Source organism: Glycine max, chromosome 6 (genome assembly GCF_000004515.6).
Source record: "Glycine max cultivar Williams 82 chromosome 6, Glycine_max_v4.0, whole genome shotgun sequence".
NCBI lineage: Eukaryota > Viridiplantae > Streptophyta > Magnoliopsida > Fabales > Fabaceae > Glycine > Glycine max.
In genome coordinates, this window is record NC_038242.2 from 10,496,022 (window position 1) to 10,512,412 (window position 16,391).

The 16,391-nt window shown below is 34.9% G+C and overlaps 3 protein-coding genes, 1 non-coding gene and 1 pseudogene across 4 annotated transcripts; 4 read left to right on the top strand and 1 right to left on the bottom strand.

Moving 5' to 3' along the window:
- Positions 1–230: 230 nt before the first annotated feature.
- LOC100775670 (protein BOBBER 1) lies at positions 231–2,727 on the bottom strand. Its single transcript, XM_003526661.5, has 6 exons — positions 2,234–2,727; positions 1,547–1,719; positions 1,339–1,387; positions 1,028–1,194; positions 570–653; positions 231–485 (listed from the first exon to the last, which is right to left on the bottom strand). The coding sequence occupies exons 1-6, from the start codon at positions 2,619–2,621 to the stop codon at positions 447–449; spliced, it is 900 nt and encodes a 299-aa protein (XP_003526709.1). The 5' UTR covers positions 2,622–2,727; the 3' UTR covers positions 231–446.
- Positions 2,728–3,169: 442 nt separating this feature from the next.
- TRNAA-CGC (transfer RNA alanine (anticodon CGC)) lies at positions 3,170–3,242 on the top strand. The gene has a single exon. It is a non-coding gene; the product is annotated as a tRNA-Ala (tRNA).
- Positions 3,243–3,982: 740 nt separating this feature from the next.
- Positions 3,983–5,529, top strand: LOC100776216 (2-oxoglutarate-dependent dioxygenase 19). The gene is made up of 4 exons (XM_003526662.5): positions 3,983–4,351; positions 4,421–4,656; positions 4,745–5,072; positions 5,171–5,529. Exons 1-4 carry the CDS (start codon positions 4,070–4,072, stop codon positions 5,411–5,413), a joined length of 1,089 nt encoding a protein of 362 aa, XP_003526710.1. The 5' UTR covers positions 3,983–4,069; the 3' UTR covers positions 5,414–5,529.
- A 2,754-nt stretch (positions 5,530–8,283) lies between these two features.
- Positions 8,284–13,564, top strand: LOC100812409 (2-oxoglutarate-dependent dioxygenase 19-like; annotated as a pseudogene).
- On the top strand, positions 12,845–13,366 carry LOC106799001 (GDSL esterase/lipase At4g10955). Its single transcript, XM_014776944.1, has one exon. It carries the CDS (start codon positions 12,845–12,847, stop codon positions 13,364–13,366), a length of 522 nt encoding a protein of 173 aa, XP_014632430.1.
- Positions 13,565–16,391: the final 2,827 nt, after the last annotated feature.

The following is a 16,391-nucleotide window of genomic DNA, read 5'->3' on the forward strand; positions in this document are numbered from 1 at the left end:
TGAAGACGCGTTTCAATGTTTTGATTCAAATTAAGTTAGGCATACATCTCGATCATATCTAATAGTTCAAAATCAATTCTAGTTGAAAATACATCTAGCCGCAAATTCCCAATCCAAAATATAAACTATTATGAACACAGTTTCACCGTGTTCACAATCAAAGTGTTAACAAGATAAACCGCGATCAAAGGTAACACCAGTAAGTATAAGAAGAGCTGGACCAACCTGTATGCAATAAAGGTCGTTTCCAATATATATCTGACTGCAAATTCTCTATCCAAAAAAGAAACTACTATGAACAAAGTTCATTGCGTTTCACAACCCAAAAAGAGATAACACCATACTAAACTGAGACCAAAGGTAAACACTATAGTATAATAATAGCTGGACCAGCCTGCAAGCAATAAGGTCAGACCCAAAAAAGGATGTCAATAGTAATGCACCATTTATGATATTTTAGCCCTTGAAAAGTCCATCTCCGGATGCTGCAAAACATAGACAAAAACAAAACAGATAAATCAGTCAAGCAACTGATGATAAATCAAAGAGGGCAAGTCAACAATCCACACCTCAGACATAAATTTCTTCAACATTTCCTGCTTCTGGAGCTCTTCACTGGTAGGGAGGCCCATAGACTTCTGCCTCTGGTCAAACTATGTAACAGTACAAGAGAATGTAAATCAATTAGCAAACGAACGTCCTCATAAAGTCATATCTAAGCAATGCCAGCAGATGTTTATATCCTAAGGCTATATTATAAAGGGTTCAATTATTCAGTCTTTTTATATGAGTCTTAACAAAAGCAATAAACTAAGATATCTTCAACAAATTACAAGACAAATAACCAGAAGCAAACATATCAGAATTTATATGGCTTACATTTTAACAGTTAACCAACAAATGAATGGGTGGATTCTAAATATCAAAAAGACCTTAGGCAACGATGATGACGATGATGCTAACTGAGTAAACAACCACAACTAATATGACCAATTTAACGTAAATATCATCAACATCAACTGATTACCATCATTTTTTCAACAGTCTGTCGAGTCTCAGGATCCAGGTCACCAAGTTTGCTGTTTTCAGGTTCAACCTTTTGGGTATCAATTTCAGGATCACCTTTCACTAGACATTTCCACCATTCCATTTGATCATGCTTGGTCAAAAGAATAGAAATTGAATTCTGATCCTCTGCAAAATAGGTTTTGATGTAAAGTGTTAGATAATGAGGTCATTACTCCCCACCGATAAACAAAACAACAAAAAACCACACCCCCAACATTAGCTCATGGATGCACACAATGCATGTATTGTAACTTCAAAGTTTCATCTTACCTATACTCCAATAGCAATCATCAGGCTTGACAGACTTATGAAACTCCCCCTGAAAATTTTTTAAGTCATTTATAAGCATAGTCATAACTGAAAAGTGACATAAAGATAATAAATATGAACTGAGTCATCATATCATCAATCAGGAAAAAATAACTAAAATCATAGAATACATCTTTCAATAATCAATCATATTAAAGGACAAACTGACCTCAATAATTGGAGGCTGGCCTTTGAGTCCAACTTTTAGATGGTTCTTCTTTATCTCAACGGTAACAAATCTCGATTTGGTTCCATTTGGCACCGGAACATTCACATTAACCTCTTGAAGCGACTGAGTCCAAGAGTATTTCTCCAGATCCAAGCCATTACCTTTGTTTGGAACTGTCCAGGTATTGAAAGAAAATAAATAAAAGAATATCAGCCCCCAAAACAGATGTGTGTCTAATGCACATTGAAGGACATCAAGTGTATACAAGCAGCTGGAATCACAATACAATTTTTTGTTGCCTAATTCTAGAGAATTCAAGCACTCTTCCAATAGAAACTTTTCAGTTTATAGATTCCTTAACCAATTCCTAAGGGCAATAGTTAACAGGACCCATATCCTATTACTGGAAATTGTGCCTAATCGAAGCAATCTCCAAACCCTAAATTAATAATGCTTATTGTCGATCTGATAGTACGCAATACTCAAGAAAAAAAATTGTTAGGACAAGACATAATTGCACATTGAAAAATGTGCCTTATGGCAGCGATCACCAAACCCTAAAGTAATAATGCTCATTGTCAATTTGATAATTATCATAATCAACACACAAAAGAAATAAAAAATTGTTAGGGCAAGACATAATTGCACATTGAAAAAAAGAGGGTGAAATCGTTTTCGTAGGTTTACCTCTGGAGGCGCTTTCGTTTTTGTTGGTGTCTTCGGCTTTGAGTTCCTTCTCTTCATTCAATCTCTTCTCCACCTTTTGTCTCTCCTCCGTGACCTTGAGGTCCTCTCTCTTCTTCTTATCGGCATTTTCTCTCTCCGCCTTGAGAAGCTCTCTCTTCTTCTTCCCGGCGGCGTGCACCAGCGACACTATCTCCTTCTCGGCGCTCTGCGTCGCCAGAAAGTCGCTCTGTTCGGAGACGAATTCGAAGACTCTCTCCAGGAAAGCGATGGGATTTGACCGGTCAAAAGTAGCACTGAACGAAGACGAAGAAGAAGAGGATTGGGGTTGCGGTGGTGAAGAGTGAGCGGGTTTCGGCTCCTCTTCGTTGAAATCGGAGATAATCGCCATTGCTTAGAACTCTAGAGTGTTTGCTGTGGTAAGTGATAACTGGATCGACTCTTCACTCTTATTCTTTTTCTTGAAACAATATTTACACTAAAGTCTAGAACATTCCACTTCGCCCACTATTTATAAAGTTTTTTAAAATATGGGCCTTTAGGCCCCCTTCTTTTTTAAAAAACAACATGAAAATAAAACATATATAACTAAATTCTTCCCTAATGTTATACAGTGAAAAATTGATCCAAATAACAATATAAATTTAATGTAAAGTTACGATAAATTAGTTGTGCTAAATTTATGAGATATTCCAATTTATAATAAATTATATTTTTTAGGATGAGATTCACATTAAACTATAAAATTTAAAAATTAATTTTTCATTAAATTATATGTAAAGTTTGTCTCATATTAATGGCCTTCATACCTTTAATATTACTTATTTAATTGATTGGACCGAATTTAAATTTTATATAAAGTTTGTCTGATATTAATGAATAATGACATTCATAACTTAACATAAAATAAAATTAAACAAGTAGGTTCAATGTTCAAAAGGGGTTGTAGCTCATATGGTAGAGCGCTCGCTTCGCATGCGAGAGGCACGGGGTTCGATTCCCCGCAACTCCATTGAATAATCTCTTCTTCTCATGAACTTTTGAAGACATGGTTTGTTCTGAGTTATTGAACTAGAAACTCTATACGAGATCTTCATTTTTTGATTGTTAAATTTTTGTCATGGTCCAGAAAAGTGTTCATAAGGGCTTATAGTGGCATGAATTCTGGATGTTAAAACTGGACATTAGAGGTAGAAGGGAGGCAACCGTGAAGAACAACCATAGAAGTACGGGTTCATTGATTCATTCTAATATGTAGAAGAAAATTTCTCAATAACCAATAGCTACACTCTCCTTATGGTGTATTTGTATTTTCTTTCGTTTTCATGTTGTTTAATTAATTACACTAACATAACGCTGATAGGCATGTAAATGTTGGCAACGCCTCTAATATCGTCAATGGCGACGAACCAATTAAGATAATATTTCATGAAATTCTGAGATTAAAAATAATTTTTAATTTGGAGAAAAAAAAAATAATCGACTCGAATTTAAGATACAAAAACATATTTAATCTATAAAACAACCGTGATTTCTTTATAAGTATCTTACACACGTTTTAATTTTTATTTCTTATTATATTAAATAATACCTTTTTTTTCTTATTATAAATATATATTTACACTTTCTTCAGTCTGCTATCTCATTTTTGCCCCCTTTTTTTTTTTTATCACATCATCTCTTATGTATTCATTATTTTATTTTTTATTTTTTTCTTATTAGTAATTTTCCCCCCGTGTATTTCTTTAAGAAATAAGGACAAAGCCTACGTGCAAAAATTAAGGTCAACAATTGTGGTTTCTATCCAATAATTTGTGACATTGTACACAAACAATATCCATGGCCTCTGCAGCTTCCATTTCCTCATCACAACCAGAAGCACCAAAGGTTCATGCATCTGATATTTCTAGCATCAAAGCCTTTGCAGAATCAAAGGGAGCCTCTCTGATCCCTTACACCTACCACTCCATCACAGAGCACCATGATGATGATGTAGCAGATGAGCTTGCTGCTTCCATCCCAGTCATCGACTTGTCTCTCCTCACTTCGCATGACCCTCAAATCCACGCCAAAGCCGTGCACCAACTCGGCAAGGCCTGTGCAGAGTGGAGTTTCTTCATGGTAATTCAAAATCTTTTCTTTTCCCTAATGAATTTCACTTTCAACTATCACTCACTTGCTTATCATCAGCTCACAAATCATGGAATTCCCGAGAGCCTGGTGGAGGAGTTGATGAAAAAGTCTCGCGAGTTTCATGATTTGCCGATGGAAGAAAAGAAGGAGTTTGGTAATAAAGGACCCTTTGAACCGATCAGGCATGGCACCAGCTTCTGTCCAGAAGCAGAGAATGTTCATTATTGGAGAGATTATCTCAAGGCCATCACGTTTCCTGAATTCAACTTCCCCTACAAGCCACCAGGTTACAGGTAAGTAGTAGTAACATCAATCAATCAATCAATCAATTAATGAACTCAACATTTTATGCACTGTTAATTTAATTTCTTGGCCTTGCAGGGAAGTTGCTTATGATTACAGCAAAAAAATCAGAGGTGTGACAAGGAAGTTGCTTGAAGGAATATCAGAGAGTTTGGGATTAGAATCCAATTCCATAATCGAGTCCACTGATTTTGACTCTGGCCATCAGCTGTTTGTTGTGAACCTGTATCCACCATGTCCACAACCGCACCTTGCTCTGGGGCTGCCTTCTCATTCTGACGTAGGTTTATTGACCTTGCTCACGCAGAATGGAATTGGAGGGCTTCAGGTTAAGCACAATGGCAAATGGGTCAATGTCAATCCCCTTCCCAACTGCCTAATTGTTTTGCTTTCAGATCAACTCGAGGTCACTCACTCATTCCCACTTTTGCTCTTTCATTTGTTGCATTACTAATTAACCTTGGTTTGATATCTAATGCTATTATGCAACCCATTCTAACATAGGTTGTGAGTAATGGGAAGTACGCTAGGGTGATGCACCGAGCAATACTCAACAATGCAGACACTAGGATCAGTGTTGTGCTGGCGAATGGACCTGCGCTAGATAAGGAAATTGGACCTTTGCCGGAGCTACTGCAGAATTATAAGCCATTGTTCAGAAGCATTAAATACCGAGATTACTTCCAAATTCAGCAGAAGTCACGATTACAAGATAAAAGTAGCTTGGATGAGATTCGCCTTAACTAATGCTCAACAATGATATGATACTCATATATATCTATCTGTGCTGTTGCTTAATTTGAACAACACGGGATGGAAAGTTGGTATGTATTGAGTGATGATAAATTGATAATGTTCCTGGATTAGGCGTGTGTTCATTGATATGAGATATGATTACATTTCATTCTGGTGATTGATCGTGTTTCTGAATTCAAAATGGCAAAAGACGAGCGATTAATAATATTTCATACCAAACTTTTCGAACTAATGTGTGAAGGATTAATCTAAAATGAAGGTTTCACCCATCCACCATGAGTAGTTACCAGAATGATGAGACTGGTCACGTAGTTACAAGCGAGTCCCGTAGTCCACAAAAGGGTTCATAGGGCTTCCAGTGGTATGAATTAGGGATGTTACCAGAATGATGAGACCTGTCTCACTCCCTATCCCAAGACGCAAACTTTATAGAATCTACAAATTTAAATGGACCTTAATTCAGAGGTAAAAAGGAGGCAATCTTGAGGAACACCCGTGATTTTATGAGGAATATATGGATTTGATGAACATGATGCCAAAGACTCTTTTCAGAGGCTGGATTCATTCTAAGTTCTGAATATGTAAATGAAATGATTTTTTCTCAATAACCAATGGTTACCATGTTCGAGTTGGCTTGCATTTTACCTCCGTTTTCTCTTTTGGCCGGTAGCGTATTTTTCTAAGAAAGAAGGATAACCAAAGGTTTTAATTAAAACTTGGAGCATTTTATGTCCCTCGATTATAATTATTATATCAGAGTAGATTTTTTTTAACAAAATACAATTTCTATAGTAAGGATTTTTCATCTCAAGGCTTCATTCTAAGAATAGCGGAACATATATATGAGCTGATTTATAAAAACTCTACAAGTAGATCAATAAAAGGTTATCATGATGATACATTTAATAGAAAAAAAGGTGGGACTTATGGTCCTATATATGAATGGTCGAAGCATTTATAGGACTGTGATGCTCTTTTATTATATAGCAGTTAATCAACTCTGTTTGGTTGGTGGTAGATGGCACATGTATTTTTAGCATGAAGTATGACGAGTTATATTTTAGTCGAGATTAATAATCAGTGTTAATTTAGTAGTCTTCTTATGTGATGTAGCTTTTTAACCTATGTCCTAAAGTAGCATACTAGAACCTACATTGAGTACGACGCACGTGGTTCTCATAAAAAAAATGCTAAAGAAACCGTTTATAAAAATATCTTTGATTTAAATAAAATTATTATGACTCTTGCTCGATTCTGAGGATAACAGAGGAGCCTGCCTACTGCCTAGTGCCTGCTGCCTATATTGTTGCTCCCTAGGTATCTTGTGGAACAATATAACTATATAAGATTAAAATTAACGAAAATTGTTCAGAGAACCTCTCAAGAAACTAAGTGCTGTAGAATTTCATTTAGCTGTTGCTGATGCATGTTAGCATTCAAATCCTAAGTACTAACATGTTATTTTGTTTGGCCAAATAATATGAAACTAACAATACTTCAAAGGCAAGGACTTTGAACGGAAAAGTTACCAATGGTAATTTTTTTTAATTTAGTAAATGGGACAAATTTTAAATTAGTACTTAAATAGAAATAAGTCGTAACATGTGTGATTTCTAAAACAAAATTGTAAAAAATATTCGACTTTGATTTCTTTTCTACTCAAGTTGTAAAAAAACAAATAATTTTTGTTTTTTTTTAATTTTGATGTGAAGTCCTAAATTGTTTATAACTTTAAAGTCTTTTTATTTTTTAAATATATATTTGAAGTCTTGAATCAATTTATGACTTAAAGTAATTGTAATTTTTAATTTTTAGTGTTTTTGTTTCAATGTTTTTGATACTTTTGTTACTAATATTAATGAATAATATTAACTTAAAATTTATCAAATAATATTAAATTCTTTTTTAAATATTTTTTAATTAATTTTATTATTAACAACATAATTTTTTAAATAATAAATGTAATTGTTAAAATAAAAACAACATAATATATTAATATAAAATTAACCATACAAATTAAACATAAATATAAAATTAAAAAGTAAAAATAATATTAATCATTAACTTACTTATATGAATTATTAGTACAATTATATCTTTAAATCTTACACAATAAATATTTCTTAAGTTCATTTAAAATAATTTTATCAAATAAACTTAATTATTAATAATGTAAGAAATTATTAATTTACTTAATTATAATGATACAAATTAATTAAAAAATATTTAATATTATTTTTTAATATTAATAAAAAATATATTAAAAACATTGAAACAAAAACGTTAGAAACTAAAAATTAAAACTAATTTAAAGTCTTTAAAAATTAATTTTCTTAAAAAAAATTATGACGATTTAAGTCGTAAACAAATTTATGACTTTATATTAAATTTATTTTTTAAAAAAAAGTCTTATAATTTTTATGACTTCGGCATCAAAAGTCATGACACACTCTAGTACTAATTTAAAATTTGGTCCTATTTGATAAATTTAAAAACATTATCCTTTTTGGTAACTTTCCGACTTTGCACACGTGTCAGCAACTACTGTACCATAATTGAACTCAACTTGGAAGATGCTAGCCAACATTCATAGCTACCTAGCTAGCTAAAAAGGGTAAAATCTCCACTCCAAATAAACCTTTCATTTTGACTAAACGTTGTACATCTGTTGTGCGTGAAACTGATTACACCATGCAGAAGGTGACACTGACACCACAACCCCAATGAAACCTTCATGAGTGATCAGTGCCACACATACTGCTATCCAACGGATCATATGCAAACCGCTCAATCAGATGCACCCAAAATTTAGGTGTAACATTAAAATTTTTCTTATATAGTTATATTAACAGAATTTTTTTTTTCTGTTCACTCACATGGTCAGGGGCACCGAGTCTATTCAATAATTTCTAATATTGTACTACCAATACCCGAGTTCTGACTCACCATATCCATGGCCTCTGCTGCTACCGTTTATGGCTTGGTTACTGTGTATTGGTAACTTTGAGATGCCATCAGTAAAGCTTGCTTAGCAAACTGTTTTCCTATGTGCCACTGACATTAAAGAGCATTTGCTTTCTATAACAGCTTGCTACACAAAAGGTTGAATTCTCCTCGTATCATTTTTTCTACTGACTTTTCACTATCTTCTAAAGTCTTAAAACCTTATTTCGTTCATCATTGTTTCCATCTATAGCCAAGTACTTAATAGTGGAAAGGAACAGAATCGTTAATTTCATTCATAAATTAAGAATCTAATGTTGATAATGTCGTAAAGTCATTTATTCATGCTCTCTTCCCAACAAATAATTAATGTTTCTAAAAGGAAAGTTTTGCATTCAGAAAGTCAAGTGTGGTCAAATTATCAATATGACTCATTCAATTCAGAAGGTAGTTCTATTTTGATGCATTAAGATTGTTCTATCTTTATCTGGCTCTGAGACACAGTGTTTGCTCTTTCCCTTCTGCACTTGCATAGAGCCTTCCAGCACTTCCTCTTCAAGAGACCACAATATTTTGTCTATATTATACCTAGTACCAACATGAAGCACCAATACAAATATCCATGGCCTCTGCTGCTACCATTTCATTATCAGAAGCAGAACCAGAAGCACCAAAGGTTCATGCATCCGACATTTCAAGCATCAAAGCCTTGGCAGAATCAAAGGGAGCTTCTCACATTCCTTCAACCAACCACTCTATCACAGACCTCCATGATGATGTAGCTGATGAGCTTGCAGCTTCCATCCCAGTCATTGACTTGTCTTTCCTCACTTCACATGACCCTCAAATTCACACCAAAGCTCTGTACCAACTTGGCAAGGCCTGTGCAGAATGGGGTTTAATCATGGTAAGTAACTTTCTCTTTCAAAATATTTTTTTCCCTACAGAAAGTAGTAATGAGATTCACTTTGGAGGTATAAGGTGGGTTAGATGGTTAAGGGAGAAGGGGAGAGTGGAGAGGTCCCGGGTTCAATCTCTTCTGCTAACAAAAAATAACATTCTAACAAACACTAACAAAAAATAACATTCTAACAAACACTAACATTTGCCGATAAAAAAAAAAAGTACTAATGCGATTCACTTTCAACTGTCTCTCACTTGCTGCTCAGCTCACTAATCATGAGATTCCGGAGAAGCTGGTGGAGGATGTGAAGAAAAAGTCTCGTGAGTTTCATGATTTTCCGGTGGAAGAAAAGGAGTTTAGTGACAAAGGCCCTTTTACACCCATCAGGTATGGCACCAGCTTTTATCCTGAAGCAGAGAATGTTCATTATTGGAGAGATTATCTCAAGGTCATCACATTTCCTGAATTCAACTTCCCCCACAAACCACCAGGTTACAAGTAAGCAAGTTCAATCAATGAACTCAACATTTATTCACTGTTTCTTGGCCTTACACAGCTGCTTCTACTGCAGGGAGGTTGCCTATGACTATAGATAAAAAAATCAGAGGTGTGGCAAGGAAGTTGCTTGAAGGAATATCAGAGAGTTTGGGATTAGAATCCAATTCAATAATTGAGTCCAGTGGTTTTGACTCTGGCTTGCAGCTTTTCATTGCAAACCTGTACCCACCATGTTCGCAGCCACACCTTGCTCTTGGGATGCTTCCACACTCCTTCCTGACCCTGGTCACACAGAATGGAATTGGAAGGCTTCAGGTTAAGCACGATGGCAAATGGGTCAACGTCAATCCCCTTCCCAACTCCCTAATGGTCATACTTGGAGATCAACTTGAGGTCACTCACTCACCAACTTTGCTCTTCAAGAATGTGTCTTTTGCAAACTTAGATTTGGATATCTTAATTTTACAAAATTGATTTTGATTGAAATTAAGTTGAAGTGAGTAATCTGTGTTTTTTTTTTTATCTCAAAAAGCATGGTCATGGTACAACTTGAATGTAAAATTAGTAACTTAACGTAGGAGTTATATTTTTTATTTGGCGCAGGAGATGTTTGTTATGTATTCCTAGGAATAGCATAACTGGAAATAGCGTTCCTAAGCGTTTTAAAAAATTATATTTGGCTAGTAATGAATATCCAAGGTATTTTATTACCTCCTAACAAACAAAGGAATAGATATTTCCAACCTATTCCCGGGATAAGATAACTTGAAACAAACACTCCCTTAGTAGATCATGTTTTTACTTAAGAGTAAAAGCAAATTCAAAACAACCAGACTTCATTCTTTTCTTCCAAATCACTTTCACTCATCTAAAACTTGTTTTGGATTCTCCCTTCATTCTTCTATACATGCTACTAATTGTTGGATTGCAACTTGTATTTCCTTTGTATTATTAGGTTGTGAGTAATGGGAGGTATGAGAGCATGTTACACCTAGTGATCCTCAACAACAAGGAAATCATGATGAGTCTTGTGGTGGTTGAAAAATTCATTTTCTGACATGGTATCAGAGCCTATCCATGAATCCTTATGGTTGTCACGCTCTAAGCAGGTAGCCTTGATGAGCGTGAGGGAAGGTGTAGAAGGATTTTTATGATTGTCATGCTCTACGCAGGTAGCCTTGATGAGCGTGAGAGGTGTGGTGATGGGGCATGTTGAAGTTTCACATCGAATAAAAATAGTACCAAGATAAACTAATATAAGTGGGGAGTAATCCCCACCTTACAAACGGATTTTGTAGGGTTGAGCTACAACAAATTAGTAATTCTCATAGTTTTTTTTTTTTGTGAATAATAATATCCTAAGTAGGCCGTGAAGAGAACATTTGAGTTGAATTCCTTATTTTCTTTGCTTCCTCACGAAACTTACTGAGCTCAGTATTGACTTACAATTGTTAATTGCTCATTGACTTCAGAATTTATATTTGTCCAAGCAATAGGGCAACTTGCAACTTTTGGTTTATAATTTTGGAAAGTAATGTACTTGTACTTGTTCATTGGACTTTCCTTTATACATATCTCTGTCATTCAAAAACCGTAGCTATCTCATATAGAAGATAAAACTGCATGGTGAGGTGAAACCATAGAGTAGTGCGGGGCTTGCTTTCTTGTTCTCCAGGTACATTATTTTTCTTTTGTTTTTGAATGAAATGAAACCCACAAATGCCGCATGTTTTGGCCACAGTTTAGTACCACAATAATTATTTTGTGTCTTTCTCTCTAATTTCAAGTAAATTACACCGTTTTCTGAATGATTCTCAAGGAGTTAATTGTTCACATCATGAATAGCAACACTCGTGTGAAAAATGATGCATTTAGCATTTGTGCATGTTTTCAATTTTCACTTTTTCAGCATGTTTGGGATTCATAGTTGTTGCCAAATTTAGTCATGTATCGTCTTACTGAATTTCCTTAGCCTTTTATCAAGTTGACAGGTTAACAAGGAAGGAAGAGGAGGTGAAATGATATCTGAGACAGATTTTCAGTGTTTCAGGGCCTTCATGTCTCACTTACGTTGACTGGTAGGATTCATTATTTACCTTGGTGGATAGGTTGTCAACGTTAGTTTTGGGTCAAAATTAACCAAAATTAGAATGATTCTCTTCTTACAACCCAATTTGCTAAAAAAAAATTATTTGATTATTGAAAGATTAAAAGAAATAAGGCCACCTACCACTGATATCCTTTTGTCAACGGTCTGAGCAAGTTGTTGTGCTAGTACAAATAAAAATGTAAACGGCTCATTCCAATTATGTTGTTAATTATTTTACTATAATATGGCTAATATGTAGTTAAATAGATTCTTATGACATTACTTAAGGTTTAAAAAATGGCATGTAACCACGATGACTTCACGAAGATAGCTAACATGTATTGTTATCTAACATCTTACTGTTATAGAATTACCATAAGTAAACTTTAGCAAACATTGTGAACATGTACTGTTTATTTTTTCCTTACTATATCTTTGATATGAAAGTAAGAGAATACCGTGTAATTAATAGTGTTAACTGTAAAAAATTAGCTCCCTCATCACTCACCTCACTTGTGTTGCTATGTCTTCAGGAATTGCGCATCTTTCAGAAGAGCTGTGATAGCAAGCCTAGTCCAGGGAGTGTACATCTTAGAACACGACCGCCAGAAGAACCGGCTCGGAACCAAATCCCTTTCTCCTCCCTGGTGGGAATTCTTCCATTTTCATCTTCACAATGTGCTTGTAGATAGTGCTGACTTCTCCATGTTTGGTGCCATCCTAGAACTGAGATTGCCACCCAATTACCCCAAAACTTTTGCTCTCAACACTCCAAAATATGTTATTGCATTCCGAGTCAGAGCAGAAACAAGGTCAAGGGACATCCTCTTAGACCTTAAATGCATAGTTAACAAAATACACAAGAGTTTCAGATTTGAACTCGCCATGCATTCATTTCAGAACACGGTGGATGTAGCTGGAGCTGACAATGTGTGGCTAGCAGGACACTCTTTGGGGTCAGCAATAGCATTGCTTACAGGAAAAAAACATGGCTAAAAAGGGTTATAATCTTCCAACATACCTCTTCAATTCTCCTTTTACATCAGCTCCATTAGAAAGGATTAATCATCAGAAAATCACTCAAGGAATCCACATTGCTAGTAGTGTTATGAAAGTTGGTATTTCTGCTGCTCTTAAGGGTCATCATCATCATCATGATCACACTAGTCATGATGAGCATGATGATCCGTTTGCTGAGTTGTCTACATGGGTGCCTCACCTGTTTGTGAACCCTGGTGATCATATATGTTCAGGGTACATTAACTATTTTGCAGAGGGAGAAGTGGAGAAAATTGGAGCTCGGAAAATTGAAAAGATTGCCACTAAGTGTACTTTGGAGAGTTTACTATCAGATGCTTTGGACAGAAATTCAGAACCGTTGCATCTGCTTCCCTCATTAGAGCTAAATATAAATATGGGTCACACGTCAGGTTTCAGAGCAGCACATGGAATTGAACAATGGTGGGATCCTCATTTACGATTTAAGTCCTTGATGTACCTTTACAAATAGTATTTAGAAACGTTATAAATCTGACATTGGGAAGTAGTCCCTTTAGGTTTAGGACCTTTTTGTGGACCATCACAAATCCTCACAATCCACTCCTAGTAGTAAAGTCAGGACTTGTAAATTGTGAGTACTGGTGTGTGTTATGGATATAAGTCTTCAATGAACTACACTTTAATTTAATGAAAAATAAATAAATTTAAACATGTCCCTTATATATATATATATGAAAGTCTTTTTATTGATAGAAATCGAAAACAAATATCAAAGAATTTATAACAACTGAACTAGAGCGCTTGGTAGAAGGGATATAAGTTAGTCCAAGATTCATATGAAGGAGGTATCCCTCCTCCTTCTCTCTATATATATTTCAGTAACAAAAATGCTTAAAGTGAGTATAAGTTAGGAAGACTCCAATGTAATTGTAAAATGCTAAGAAAATTGAAACATAATAAGCATATATCTCTATTAAAGAAATGAACCCAACCAAAATAAATACAGCACTAGAGAGCACATGCCAATAACATTCAGACCCACCACCCAATAAGATTCAGACCAACCACGTCTTCTGCTTCATGCAAAATTCAGACCCACCACCCAAAGAAGAAATGAACCTCACATGCTAAGCAATTTGCATCTGCCACACCTTTAAATTAATTGAATGTATCCACCGAGACTCATTTGTCTGCTACCGAGAAATATTTGTAGTGCAGTACTACCATGCCTTGTTACTTTATTCAAATGTGGATTTCACTTTCAATAAGCTCCCATACCACTACTCCTACAAGGGCTGCTATATGAATAGGCAATTCAGATTGACTACTGACAAGAACCTTTATATCTGATTCATGTGCATGTTACACTTAGAAATGGTGCATATGAATCTTCATTCGGATTTTGCTAATATTTTTTTTTTTTGTCAAGCACTATAATCCACTCATGCTTGACAAAAGTGTATCTTCAGAGTTACGCACGCCGCTAACAGGCCGGGTTTTGTTGTCATCCAAGATGACACAATACGTGGAGCATAACGCACTATGCATCGGAACAGAGGAGATCAAAAACCAAAAGCTGGCAGCACCATAAAAAAGCTTAGATCGTGTTTGTGTATCTGTTTCAAACAGACTTGGTAGAAAAGAACGTTTGCAAAAGCATTGCTACCCTTCCTTTTGCGTTCCGTTTGCGTTGGACCATTAGATTTGTCTTAAAATTCATGCAACGACAAGTTGAACGAAAAATCAAACATGCACAAAAACTGTAAAGTAGAGAGACGACATTCTAAAACATATCCTTGTAATTTGTGCTCACGAACTAGTAATTACAATAACCTACTATACTTAGTATTGTTTAGCATGCCCACTCCACCCAATAATCATACCAAAAAAGTAGTATCACTATGATCTCCTACCTTCTTGAACGTTGATCTTGAAAATCACTTCCTCTCACCTACTTGTAAATTTTCTAAAGAGCAAACATCTCTTCAACACTTCGAGCTTTTACTCCTTGCTAATCTTAAATTGTTGTCAGCCTCCCCATAACAATATATCAAAATTTTATACCAGAATGCTACTTATTTTTTTACCTCATTTTCCATTACCATTTTTTCTAAAAAAATGCTAGATTAAAAGCAATTAAACTAATGTATTTTGTGTTTATCCTCGTCTCCACCCCAAAAAAAAGTGTTTAAAAAGAGTATTTAGTAAAAGAATAATACCTTACAGGACCTTGAAGAAAAAGAAAAAAAAAAAACAGAAGAAGATTAGGAGTGATAAGAAGACAGCCTTTAATAGCACAACTCAATCACCCAAAGCGATACTATTACTATTTCGATTTCGATAGGGTAAATTTTTCAGCAACTACATTTCACGGTTCACACCATTGTTATCTCACAAAATATCCATATTCCAGCACCTCGATCTCCCTCAAAATCCCTATACTGCGATCCAACGCATTCCTAAGAACCCCAATTAGGGCAAATTAAAAAGAATTCAGCCACATTTTCGATAATAAAAATCCATCCAACTTGTTCATAGAAGATTCAGCGTCCTATATCAACTGTTCCTCCTCCCAATAAAAAGGCAGGTCAATTAATTGTGCATCAATTTTGAAAGAGTTGAATGCCTCCATCTCCTTCTGTCTACCACATTCTTTTCAAAATTAGTTGTAATAGAATTAATGTCACCCAAGGTACACCACCTCTCCCCTCTCCATAACTTTCTTTTCCCTCTCAAATGGATCATATATATATATGTTTACCGCATTAGCTTGAATACTCTCCTTACCTCATTTTCCCACCGCTTCCAAGAAATAAGAGTTCACAAAACAATCAATTAACTCAAAAACTGTTTTTGCTCCACATTATTGGTAGACTATGTGTTCTCTACCTTCAGTCACCCGTTGTATATTTAATCTCAAAAAATATAATTATTTTTATTAATCTATGTTTAAATTTTATTTTGTTTTAGTCTTTAAAAATTATTAAATACACGAGTAAAAAGGAGCTGTTTTTTAAATAATTTGAGAATTGGAAAAAATGTAAATTAAATAAGAATAAAAATATTTGCATAAATCCTGGAGTATATACGTAATCAATCAATGAATTAAGGTTAGTTAATACAAACTGCTGGGCGCCTTTATTGCTCTACAATTATTGTCTTAAATTGCTCCAAAGAAACAGAACTCACTAATGTCGGGATATATATTAGCAATCACATTATGTGATTAATTATTGGATTAAGCTGGGGCTTTTCAGGCAAGTGTGATAAACTGATAAACTGGAGGCAAGAAATTAACATATATCAATCTCGTGACTCCATAACCACTTTCTCTGGTCCCTCTCTCGTACACTGAAAAGAGTTCTTGTCTGCGACTTTATAATATGGACATGCACCAATGACAACCACTAACATCATGTTGACATTAGAGCAGTACATGATGGATCAGTTCACTTGTCTTTTGAACGAAAAACTGGTGCATATGCCCAGTTAGCCTGTTATAAAGTATGTCACGTTTACATTAAGTCATTATTCTA

Bases quoted from the DNA above. Each gene is read 5' to 3' on its own strand.
- LOC100775670 (XM_003526661.5), bottom strand. From the start codon at position 2,621: ATGGCGATTATCTCCGATTTCAACGAAGAGGAGCCGAAACCCGCTCAC. The intron at 654-1,027 runs GTAATCAGTTGA...ACTGTTACATAG, and splicing joins AGACTGTTGAAAAAATGATG to TTTGACCAGAGGCAGAAGTC. The intron at 486-569 runs GTGTGGATTGTT...TATGTTTTGCAG, and splicing joins TGAAGAAATTTATGTCTGAG to CATCCGGAGATGGACTTTTC.
- LOC106799001 (XM_014776944.1), top strand. From the start codon at position 12,845: ATGGCTAAAAAGGGTTATAATCTTCCAACATACCTCTTCAATTCTCCT.
- LOC100776216 (XM_003526662.5), top strand. From the start codon at position 4,070: ATGGCCTCTGCAGCTTCCATTTCCTCATCACAACCAGAAGCACCAAAG. The intron at 4,352-4,420 runs GTAATTCAAAAT...GCTTATCATCAG, and splicing joins CAGAGTGGAGTTTCTTCATG to CTCACAAATCATGGAATTCC. The intron at 4,657-4,744 runs GTAAGTAGTAGT...TTGGCCTTGCAG, and splicing joins TACAAGCCACCAGGTTACAG to GGAAGTTGCTTATGATTACA.